At 35.9% G+C, this 12,657-nt stretch overlaps 1 protein-coding gene across 7 annotated transcripts in view; it reads right to left on the bottom strand.

The window, feature by feature from the left end:
* The window catches only part of Mapk10 (mitogen-activated protein kinase 10), a 302,698-nt gene that overhangs the window by 54,920 nt on the left and 235,121 nt on the right, over window positions 1–12,657 (bottom strand). Inside the window, exon 9 of one of the 7 annotated variants that reach the window (XM_004661592.2) lies at window positions 8,805–8,876. The exons of the other annotated variants lie outside the window; for them this stretch is intronic. Within the exon in view, the coding sequence (XP_004661649.1) occupies window positions 8,805–8,876 (72 nt within the window). The remainder of the gene's footprint in view (window positions 1–8,804; window positions 8,877–12,657) is intronic. 7 annotated transcript variants of the gene reach the window in all.

Here is a 12,657-nt window from a genome sequence, read left to right as displayed (position 1 = left end):
CTTGATGAAAGATAAAATGAACTGTCTTAACATAAACTATAAATGGTAGACAGAAGGTTAAACAAAGGTAAAATCAAGTTCATTTGTAAATTTCTACCTCTCATGTAGCAGATTGAATAGAACTTAGTTGTTACAATCAAGATTTACATAGCCATGAGCTCTCATAAAATGAGATACAAGTGGGAAAAGGAGAAAGTATTCCCTTACATAACAGCAATAATCAAGAATGAATATGTGGTGATAAAAATTCACTGAAGTTATATTCACGAGAATATAATAATAACTCATAAATTAAAATTAAAGAAATTAAACACATTAACTAAGATTATACTAACAAGTTACTCTAACACAATAACTCCTGCTAAAACTATGGCCATAGGTAAGCTACAAGTCCTGAGATATATTTACACAGAATCATACTCATAGTTAAGTAAGACTCAAATGCTTGGCATTGTAAAATAGGAAGAGTCATATTTTCTAATTCAACAAGCTGTTATTTACTTGTTACTCAAACTTCTTATAAATTCCAAAGACCTGATGTCATGCTTAAAAGAAGCAAAGAAATTTTCAGGTTTCCTATTAAGAAGAAATTTAACAATGTTGGCCAAAAAAGCAGTTTTTTTAGTTATATTCAGCTAGAACTATAAAGTATTAAATGACTTTTATTACTTTTTGGCGGTTTGATTTTTAAAACTATTTATTTGTTTAAGAAAGATGTATGAGTACATATATATGCACACACACACACACACACACACACACACACACACACACACACATATATATGGAGAGAGAGAAAGAAAGAGAATGGCTATACCAGGGCCTCTAGCCATTGCAAACAAACTCCAGACAACTGTGTCACCTTGCGCATCTGGCTTATGTGGGTTTGGGGAATTGAAACTGGGTCCCTAGCACCTTAACTGTTAAGCCATCTCTCCAGCCCTTGTACATCATACTGACCTTGAATTTCTGATGCACAAGGTGGTACATACACCTGGAGTTTATTTGCAATTCCTAGTGGCTCTGGGACACTGAGTCTCTCTCTCTCTCTCATAAATAAATAAAAATATTTTAATGTTACTTTAGATAATCTTTAAGTCATAATTTTAATGCAACATTGAGCATGGACATGAATATTATAGTCTAGTCCCATGCAGTTATGACAAAAGCACTAAATATATGTATTTTTATATTTTGATCTACTTCAGTATATTTATTCCTAACATAAATTATCAAAGGGCTCAAATCCATATGGTAAATGATATTTAATAAAAAATCATTATGATGGTGAGTTTCTTTATTTAATTCTAAAATAACTGCAGGTTAGATGCAGTACCTTCCATAACAGTGGATCTCCTAAGTCATATATGATAATTTGTGAATGAGGCTGATTATTACTAATGTCTTTAAAGAGTATTCCCATACAGAAATCAAAGGGGAAAAGATAGCAAAATCAAGTATCTAAACCCACGAGGCAGAAAATCATTCCTACTAATCTAAGAACTTTTCTATTTAAACCACTTTTCTTGCTTTAGTTTCACTAATTGAAGAACTCTGAAACATATCAAGTAATGAACAGACCATATAAAAATACCTCATGTTTCTGGATGTTTTGTCATAATTATGAACATAACTTATCCTGTGCCCATTTAAACCCTCAGAAGAGCTTGAATAATTACATTCAACTGGTACAGTGTGAATTACTATAATTTATCATGCAACTTCTTCCATCTTTGAATCCTTTTTATATATTACCAGGGATATGATTTCCAGGGCTGATATTCATGGCCTCTGCTTCACTTTCTACTCAATCTTTGGTCCTGCATTTAATCTTTTGTGTAAAAATAATGTGATGTCTATTTGTAACCTTAAGGACATCAGCATTTCTCTCCAAACTCTTTGGTGAGTCACATAAATGTTGGCATTGCCTACTGGCAATATGTAAGTAGCTCCAGGAGAGGCCATTTTATCGCCCATGCTAGCCACGGTGGCAGTGCTGGGTGTGATGGTATGACTCTGTGTCTGTATTAGCTCTGTAAAGAAAAGTGCTGCAGTGAATTAGTAATGTCTGCAATGGAATTGAAATTAAAACCGTGCGTGTATCATTTGTGAAATGTCAGGATATAAAACCTGGGTTTCCACATGTGAATATTTATAATATAGCAAACTTACAAAACTGCATATTTCTCTCCCACTCTCTATTAATTTTTAAGTGTCTGATATTTAAGGTCTCTGTTAATTATTACTGAAAAAAAAACACCTATGGAAATTGTTGACCATAATCCTAGGAGTTTTTTTTTTTTTAAAGATCTAATCTAGGATAAATTAACAGTGTCTACTGAGTGACTATGTCCAGGAAGAATAAGGTGCTAACCAAATTTTCATGACACCATGTACAATAGGGTCAAATTTACTAAAAAGCCATTTACAGTTAGTCATTCAGCTGGGAACAGTTTAGGGAAAGGAGAATCCCATTTCCTCTTTCTCCTTTTCCTCCAAGGTGGGCTGTGACAGAAGAAACACGCATGCGCTCACAGTGGAGGGATGTCTCTGTGCTGGACATCTAGGGGAAGAGAAGAGGTTGTTAGCGGCTAGCAACCACACTGCTCCACCACAGCCAGTGCAGAAGTTATCTAGCATAAAGTCCCCAGTTTACAAAGTTCATTTCAGTAATCAAATTTCTTCTGAATAAAATTTACTCTTAAAAGACCTTTAATTTGGGGGGGGGGCTAGAGAGATGGCTTAGTGGTTAAGGCACTTGCCTGTAAAGCCAAAGGATCTTGGTTCGATTCCCCAGGACCCATGCAAGCCAGATGCACAAAGTGGCATATGAGTCTGGAGTTCATTTGCAGTGGCTGGAGGCCCTGGCTCACTTGCTCTCTCCCTCCCTCCCTCTCTCTCTCCCTCTCTCTCTCTCTCCTTCTCTCTCTCTCTCTCTCTCTCTCTCTGTCTCACTGTCTGAATCTTTCTCTTTCTCAAATAAATAAATAAATATAAAGAAATTTTTTTAAGTTATTTTATTTTTGAGGACAATAATGAGCTCAGGGTAAACACACACGCACACACACACACACACACACACACACACACACACACACATTACAGTCCTGTATCTTTACATTCTTGGTTGTGCTATAAGTGGTTTTGTTCCTTTTCTAGCTTAGGGCTAGGGGTCTGGGAGGGTAACTGAGTTGCAAAGTGCTTGCCTGCATGTGTGTCAGGCTCTATGCTACATCCCACAAAAGCAGGGTGTGAGGAGGGTAGCAAGTGGTAAAGTACTTGCTGAGCGTGTGTGTGAGGCTCTATGCTAGACCCTACCACATTGGGGTGGGGGAGGTTTCATTTGGTTTATCTTTCATTTGGAAATATTTTTTCCTTTCAAAAATCCCCCTCAAATTCTGCTATTATAAGATAGGAATAAATAATTAATGTAGAATCAGTTAATATCTGTGTTCCTTATACATAGGCACAGGAATAAGGAATGTTGCAAGCCAGAACACAACAAAAACTCAAAGCTTACACTGGAGTAGCAAGCTTTGTGTGTGTGTGTGTGTGTGTGTGTGGCAGTGAAATAGTGATGGGATTTTCTAAGCATGGAATATCTAAAGCTGATATTTGATGCATGATGCATATAGATTTTCACTACAATCTCTTTGGGGTTATGGAACTAAATACTATTATAATCTAATCAATTAAAAATAGAGAAGCATAACATTTCCAACATATATAAATATGTGTTGCAGAGGCAACTGTTTTGAAGCTATTGAAGGTTAACTTTAGGACTTCTCATTTGCACAGGTCCCTATGAAAACAGACCTGTGAGGGTTTGAATGTATGACCCCCACAGACTCAGGTGTTGTATTGAGTGAATGACTTGAGTCTCCAGCAGCAGAGCTGCAAGAGGTGTTACTGGGGCAGATCTTGGAGTCCAGGCCCAAGATGTGATTGGGGGTAGCTTTTGAGTCCTACCTTTAGGTATATAAATAGCCAGTTGGAGATTTGGTGGTTTGAGCTCTGACTATTTTGTGGTGCTGGTTGATTAATGGTGTCTCTCTGCTATGAATATATGGAGGTGAGCAAGCTTCTTCTACCATTGATGGTGTTTCTCCTGGATTTCTGAAAGCCTGAAATAAACCCTTTTCTCCCATAAGGTGCTTTTGGTTGGGTGTTTGTCCAGCAATGCAAAGCAGACTGCAACAGTGCCTATACTCTCCTCCAATTTTATGATTTATATGACATTTTGGTCTTACAAATACTGGGTCTGACCAACATGCATGTGATAACATTTTTAAATTGAGAACTGGAGATGTAATTTGACAGCTATATTTTAGACCTGAGAAGTATCAAATTATTGCATAATATCACCTTAATTATGGATATAGTTATATCCATAACTATAGTAACTAGTATAGAATGAATAATAGATGGGCTACAACAACCTTGTCCTCCACCCTGGGAAACCAACCTGCAAAGATGGATACATTTCTGTCTGCAGACAGTGGTTGTTAAAAGGCAGCAATCAAACATTATATAAGGTCATAAAAACATTCCATATGAGGCATCATTGCAGAAGAGGGGGCAGAGGACTGGGAGGAGTACTATGGAATGTTCTCTTCTAGACATGATGTGAATGTTGCTGTCATGACCTTACAGTGACTGTCATTACTTGCACAAGACCTGCACAATATTAGGCCCATTGGGTGGATGGTGGAGGATATATATATGGTGTATGTGTGTGTAGGAGATTGTAATGACAAATATGCATATTTAGGACTATGGGTATCTCTTTGGGGAGACATGAAGATGTGGTTATACTAGAGTACACAGAAAGATTCAAATGCAATAAATATTCAAAATCATTGGGAATATTCCACTTTTTATTTTTATTTTGAAAGAGAGAGAGAGAGAGAGAGAGAGAGAGAGAGGATTGGCACCCCAGGGCCTCAGTCACTGCAATCAAACTCCATATGCTTGCACCACCTAGTGGGTATTGGCAGCTTTGTGCTTGCCTCCCCTTTGTGCATCAGGCTTACATGGGATCTTGAGAGTCAAACATGGGTCTTTAGGCTTCGTAGGTAAAAGCCTTAATTGCTAAGCCATTTCTCAAGCCTTTGAATATTCTGTTCTTATCATGAGAAATGGCATATGTATATTTACTTTATTTTCCAAAGCTATGTATTTAGTAATTTAGTCATAAAACATAAAATGTCTCTATAATTTTAGGGTAACAATGTCAAATACTATCAAATTCATCAGGTCATCTTAAAGAAATTGCTCAGCATTTGAATTCTGAGTCATCTGCCCAGAGTTGAAAACATATTTAATTGAGTAAGCATCACATATACTCTTTAAAATCTTCTAACAAAATATTTACTTTAAGAACTATTTTTGCTATCTAAATTTCTTACTAAAATAATATTGAATACCTTAGTCATATTAAGGATTTAAGGTCTTATTATAATCAAAGTTGCTAATGAATTATAAAGATGCATATCTGGTATTAGAATAGCATCTAGTAATCATTTATTTTGAGAATATCTTCACATAAATGAGTTTAACTAAAAATACTAATTTGTTGTAATATTTGATGGCTACTTCTTACACATTGCTTATCTCCAACTCAAATTTAAGAACTCTGTTTAAACAACAGAACCAGATGTAACATTTCATCTCTACAAGTATTACTTTTCTAAAAGTGTTACTTTTGATTATAATTAATTTATTTTTTTTATTTGCATGTTTTTGTGTATTTATTTAAGTGTGTGTTTATGGGTCTATACATAGAGATAAAAGGACAAAGAGGAATATGTTCTTCTCCGACCTTCTGTAAAACAAAAACCAGTACAGCTGGCCTGGGAATTTCAGGTACCTCTGACTCCTCCTCACATGGTTGTAGGTGTGTTGGGATCAAAGGCACACACGTCATTTTTGTGTCTAGCATTGCATGGGTGCTGGCAAATTGCACTTGGATCAGCAAACTTTGGAAGCAAGGACGTACTGAGCCAATATTCCCTGCCCTATTATAACAATGATTTTTTTAATTTTAATTTAATTTAATTTAATTTAATTTTAGAGAGAGAGAATTGGCCCTCCAGTTGAACTCCAGATGTTTGCACAACCTAGTAAAATGCAATCTTGTGCTTATCTCACCTTTGTGTATCTAGCTTATGTGGGATCTGTAGAGTCAAACATGGGTCCTTAGGCTTTGCAGGCAAGTGCCTTAACTGCTTAACCATCTCTCCAGATAAGTAGTTTGTCATGCATTTTAAAAGGTTAGTTTTATGATAGTCAATGGTTATAATTTGATTTTTTAGGAACTGACTTTGGACAAAATATGTTTGAAAACATTAAAATACCAAAATTTATTTGTTCTCTAAGAAAAATTTATAAAATTAGCCATATTTGAATGCCCAGAAGGCAAAACAAGCTAATAAACAGCAACAAAAAGCTCAGAGTCAGAGTTTTGAGAATAACATTATACTGTCATTTTACAGAAGCCTGCAGCATTGTTAATAATAAGAGATTTTGAAATTTGGTCTTTCATCAAGCAAACTCCCTCAATATATGATCCTACTAAATATTAAGCTGTGTTTAATGACTGAGATATAGAAATCTGTTATGATTTGCTTTAATAGGCATTGTATACTAAGAACTAAAGATAATCACTTTAGATTTAGGGGGCAAATGTTCACTCCTATCATCAATTATTCTATCATAATGAATTTCTAAAAAATCAAACAGTCAACATATTAAGTCCATTTTCTTAAAAATCTCTAAATTTAGTGAAGAATTAAGGACAACTGTAATTCATTCCCAAATTCTAAATAAGTTTATACTTCATTACTAATAAAAGAAATCCCAGTTTTTTTGATTTTTTAAAATTTTCTTTCTTCTTTTTTTTTTTGTCTGGAATTTTTAAAAGAAATCTAAAGTAATTTTGTTTTGGCCCAGCCAACATAATTTCAACATAGTATTAATATTATTAACAATGAATACTATAAATGTATATATGTCATTTAATAAACTTTATAGTTAGATGACAAAGAGCAATGTAGACAGAAATATATTTTTAAATATGTGTGTCATATATCAAAGACTTCAGAAAACCTTTTCAGCAAGAAGTAAACAGAGCTTTACTGTTAATATAGTGAAACTTTCCAAGATGTTATTTTATCCATCAAAAATTGAGTCCCTTATTCAATCATTTCCTGAACTGTTCGTTTTAAAACATAAGGGAAATGTGCATAAAGTTATAATGTGATAATATATATGTGTGTGCATCTCTGTGTGTGAAACTGTATATGTAATTATAATATTAATCCTTGGGTTTGTACAGTGTGTTATAGATTCAATGAAATTGGTGATACAGGTATTAAAAACCAGATAATTCCCCAAGTTTAGTAATTACACTTACTCTAATTAGACATTAGCCATTATTAAAGGCTCAATTTTACATTTGATTTATGATAGCTTCAGCAGAGGTTTCCTCTTTACCATGATGAAGCATAACATTTTCATAACTGGCTATATGTGGAGGGTACCTCACTAACCCAAGAGAGTGGGTTGGTTGAAAGCAATTTGTAGACCCATTACATATCCTCTATGGCTATTTAATACTTCAGAGCCCTTGACTGTTGTTAATCATGTGGTGATTAAGAGAAGATTACTTATCAAAGTGACTTAAATGACTTATTCTAATTTTTTACTTAATCACAACCAGTGAGTTTTTAAGTATTACACTTATTAGCAATATGGAAAAAATAAGAGCATGTTTGGAGAGATTAATTATTCCTATGAATGAACTGAATTAGAAATAGAATTTTAATCAAATGTGTTGGCATGCTCTCTGGATCCATGTTAAATTAAGCCAATCACATTTGTGGGTGAAATGATTAATGATTTCTATGCTGAGTGTCATGATTTAAAAGTATAAAGTTTCAATCTTAACATGAAAAGATATTGCCATTTTTAATAGCTATTAGTATATATTAATATTTTAGGTGATACATCTTCAAGAAAAAATGATGAAGAATATATCTCTATTATAAATTTGGAAAGACTGAATTAAGGCAGACATTTTGATATTGCTCTGAATCTTTTTCCATTTTTGTGGCACATTATCTATGTAGCGTCTTGCTAGGAGACAAGGTTACTCTACAATAATGCAAGCTTGTATATAGTTTATATTTGATCCTTTCAAGTGCAGTGTGATGGTTAAGGTCTATTGGCAACTTGATCAGATTGGTAATCCACAGAAGCACCTTTGGGTGAGTCTCTGAGTTTGCTTCCAGAAAGAAATAGCTGAAGGAGGAAGTTCTTCCTCCAGAGTGAGTGGCCCTCTCTCAGTGATGTAAGGAAACTCTGAGAGGAAACAGTTCCCTTTTCCTGCCTGGCCACCTGTGCTGTTGAGTGACTCACTTGCAGGTGCACCTATCCTGTGTGCCTATCCTTCCTCAGCATTGGAACCAAGTTTTCTCAGCCTTCCAATGTGGACTGAAGACCAGTCCCTCTCTAGGAAGCCTTTAAGCCTTCAGTGCTGAATAGGAACTGCTGAGGCATCCAGCCACATAGACTGAACAGCTACGAGGTTCCTTGACTCTTAAGCCTGAAGATTGTCATTGTTGGGCTGTTGTAAACCAATCATATATTCCCTTTTTAATACAATTCATTCTATCAGTTCTGTTCCTCTAGAGAACCCTGGCTAATACAGGCAGTGAGCAGAAACCATTAGCAGTCTGAAATTTATAACAAAAGGGATGAGTTGAGAAGGACTCCCAGAGACCTCTGGTTGCTAAGAAGGATACGATCAGTGCCAGGAAACAGCACTGCACCTTTTATCATTTCGCCCATGATGCACCCTACCGACCACATGTCAACTGAAAACAAAAATGAAATGAAGATAAACAAGAACACAAGAACAGATCAATGTGTAAGTAAAATCACCAGCCACTCATGCCATGGAGCACTAGCCTGACCTTCACTGGCTGAATGAGAGGCATCTACAGAGTGAGGGCTTTAACGCTGTGAAAGCTGCACACAGAATGTCGGAGCCCTCCTACCATCTAACAGAGCTAACAATGCCACTAGGAGCCACCTAATGTATGATATCACTTTGCAATTATAATCTAATGATTTCTCTCTTTTCTGATAGAAAAGATCTAATTTGCATGCATCCCCTGGAATGCTACTGATTTAGATTGTAAATTATTCTAGATTGTGTTAATATGAGAGACATGCAAATCAATTTCTTTTTTATTCTTTTGTATACCATCTTTTGAAAAGCAAAAAGAAAAGCTAAGCTCTTAGCACCCTTTACAGAATTTCTTTCATAAGACATTTTTACACTTATTTAAAATATGAAGGTTTCCGGATATGAAATGCCACTTCAAGAATGAACGTTTCAGAATCTGCTGGTTCAGTTTCATTGAATCCCATCAAAGAGCATATTCCTAAACAGCAAGCTTTGCTTTCTTCTACAAACATGGTTGCTTTATCAGGTTAAAAATGCTGGCTTTCAAAATGGATAACTCCACACAAAGTAGGCAATATTTTAAAAAGTAGGTACTTCTGAGACTAAAACAGAAGAAACCTAGAATTTAGGGGTCAAGTACAAGATTCTCTCTGCTATTGGCAGTTATCATCCAGAATTTAAAACCAGGAAGCCGGAGCAGTGAGCACAGGGGAGGGAAAGATAGGGAAGTGTGAAGCAAGAAAGTGAAACAGGCTCATGGAACTGCGCTTGGTCACTCTTGTGGTAACCAAAGGAGAGACAGGCAGTTTGTAGGTGGGGCTTGAATAAAGGATGTTAAGAGGGAGCAAATGGAAAAGGCATTAAGGTAGCTGCACAAGATGGTTTTACCCCACTCACTGCCATGTCAAATTGCATCTTGTAATTTGTCAGTGACCTTAAAGAATCCCTCGTGAGATTCCTTACAATGTGAAAATCTCACTAGGGTTAAACCCAAAGTGTCCATTGATTGACGTCTAAGCAGAGCAGTAACTGCAAGACATGGCTGGAACTTTGCAGAAGACAAGCATGTCCCAAGAAGCAAATTGATTTTGCTTCCATTTCAGGAAAGCAAGTGGCATGCAGAAATATCAGGGAAAGGTAGAGCAAATACTTGTTCATGCCTTTAGTAGTGATAATATTAAATTAACATATAAAAATAAAATATTGTTACATTTGTTACTTCAGGTGGAATCAGTTTTTGTATGATGTGTTCTCATTGTCATTCATTTCTAGAAATTTCACAATTTCATTTTTTTATTCTGTCCACTACCCATTTTTTTGTTTAAAAGTGTGTTGTTCAGTACTCAGGAGCTGATGGATTCCTGGCACATCTTTGGTTGTTAATTTGTAGCAATACAGCATTGTGATATGATATCATGCAGTAAATTATGTCGATCTTCCTAAATATATAAAGGCAGGCTTTATGGTCTACTACATGATCTATTTTAGAGAAGGTTCCATGGGCTGCTGAGAAGAATGTGTAATCTATGGATTTTGGGTTCTATAGATGTCTGATAGGTCTAATTAATCTATAGTGTTGTTGAGTTCTCTTAATTCCCTGTTAATTTTCTGTATGGATGATATATCAATTGCTGACAGTATTGAAGTGCCCAACTGTGATGGTGTTGGTGGTTATTTCTGTTTTGTTGTCAAGTAGGTTTTGTTTTATGAATTGGGGTGTCCCTGTGTTTGGTGCATAAACATTTATGATTGTGATATCCTCTTTTTGGTTCATTCCCTTGATAAGTAAGTGGCCTTCTGTATCTTCTTTTATTAATCTTAGTTTGAAGTCTATTTTATGTTATTTTATCCGATATTAGTGTACCTATGCCTGCTTGTTTCTTAGTTCCATTTTCTTGGAGTATTATTGTCCACCCTTTCACCATGAGAAAGTTCTGTCTTTAGTGGTGAAATGGGTTTCTTGAAGACAGCAGATTGAGGGGTCTAATTTTTTCTGATCCAACCTGCTAGCTTATATCTCCTGATGAAGTTTGATTTAATCCCTGCCATATTGGGGTGGTTAAGGTGATTTGGTGTTTTCTTGGACTTTGCAGTGTTCTGTGCCTTCTCTGAGCCACCTCCTGAGTCTCATCCAGCATCATGTTGAACCCCTGCCTCCAGCCATCTTCCTGGAACTAGCAAAAATATCTACAAATGGAGAAAATGACTTAGAGACTTGCAAGTGTCTAGAGGCAGCACTCTAAATAAATTATGGCAGAACTTAAAAAAAATAAACAGCCAGGCATGGTGGCACACACCTTAAATCCCAGCAGTCAGGAGGCAGAGGTAGGAGGATCTCCATGCAAGGCCACCCTGAGACTATATAATGAATTCCAGGTCAGCCTGGAACAGAGTGAGACCCTACCTCAAAAAACCGAAATAAATAAATAAATAAATAAATAAACAGATGTATGTTTCAGGCAACCTTTGTCTCAGAGACAAAGTTAGTCTCAGCTTCTAAAACTTCAAACTAGGCATTTCTTCCTATTCCTTTTTTTTTTTTTTTTTTTTGCCTTTCCCCCCTGTTCTCCCACATTCTGCCTCCACCCCTGCAGTATGGCTGCAGCTTCTGACCCCTTTCCCACCCTTTCTCTTCCTGGAGCCTACAGGACTGGAACTCTTCTCACCTTGGAGAGATGCCGCAGCAGAGCCTCGCGCCCCCCCCCCCCATGCCTCAGCTCTCAGGGCCATCTACCCCCACTCTCATGTCGCTCACACCTTTTCCTCCCTAACATGTGGCACCACATGGTAAGATAGGAACTGTGTTTTCCCCTGTGTGGGCCTTCATTTACCAGTCATACACAGTGGCCACATAAATTGTTCTTCGTGGCGCCAGATGAAGTTAACAGGACAGGCCCATCAACTCCTTGCTTTTCCCAAGAGCCTACAGGCCACTCGCAGACTTCTCAAGGAAAAAATAAAAAGTGTCAGTTTTAAATTTGAACTGTAAGCAGCTGTTGCCCTGTCTTTAAGACCATTTGAGCTTTAAAGAAAATAATCAAGCTTAAAATATATATTGGCTATATTGCTGATATGAGAACACTGAGTGACAAGTGGGTACTTTTATAAATTTAAAAATATCAAATAAACATGAGTTCTCAACAATTTGAATTATAACTAAAGTTTTAAGAAAACTGACATCTCTTTAATTGTGTTTCATGTTCTTTGTCATGTCTAACACTGGCTAGCCATGCCATGTCATGGATTCTGTGTTTCACATAGTCTATTTTATGTGTAACTAAATTATGGTCAACAATTGTTCTGGTACTTATGGTTATTAGTGTTCTTATGTTCATACATATATTTTGAAATGATGCTAAATTGCTAAAAACAGATTTTTGATATATTTAAAATAATGTACTTTTGGCTTTATGGTTATTCATGCTTACTACAATAGACATGTTTATATACCAAAGTTTAATCCTGCTCCTAACATTGCCCTCTGAATGTCTATTATGACTTAAGTCTTTAAAGAAGTGATTAATATGGGCTTACTGACAAAACACAAAATGTTGATATATTTTTTCTATACTTATATCTGTTAAGATACAATATGTATTCTTTCTGTCAAACCATAGCTTCCTTGATTTTAAGGCTAATTCTAAATTTTTATAATAGTAAAATACAGAAAAGAACCATCAAAAATA

This window comes from Jaculus jaculus, chromosome 2, assembly GCF_020740685.1.
Source record: "Jaculus jaculus isolate mJacJac1 chromosome 2, mJacJac1.mat.Y.cur, whole genome shotgun sequence".
Classification (NCBI taxonomy): Eukaryota; Metazoa; Chordata; class Mammalia; order Rodentia; family Dipodidae; genus Jaculus; species Jaculus jaculus.
Note: the sequence above shows the minus strand (reverse complement) of the source record. Positions and strands in the feature narration are given on the sequence as shown.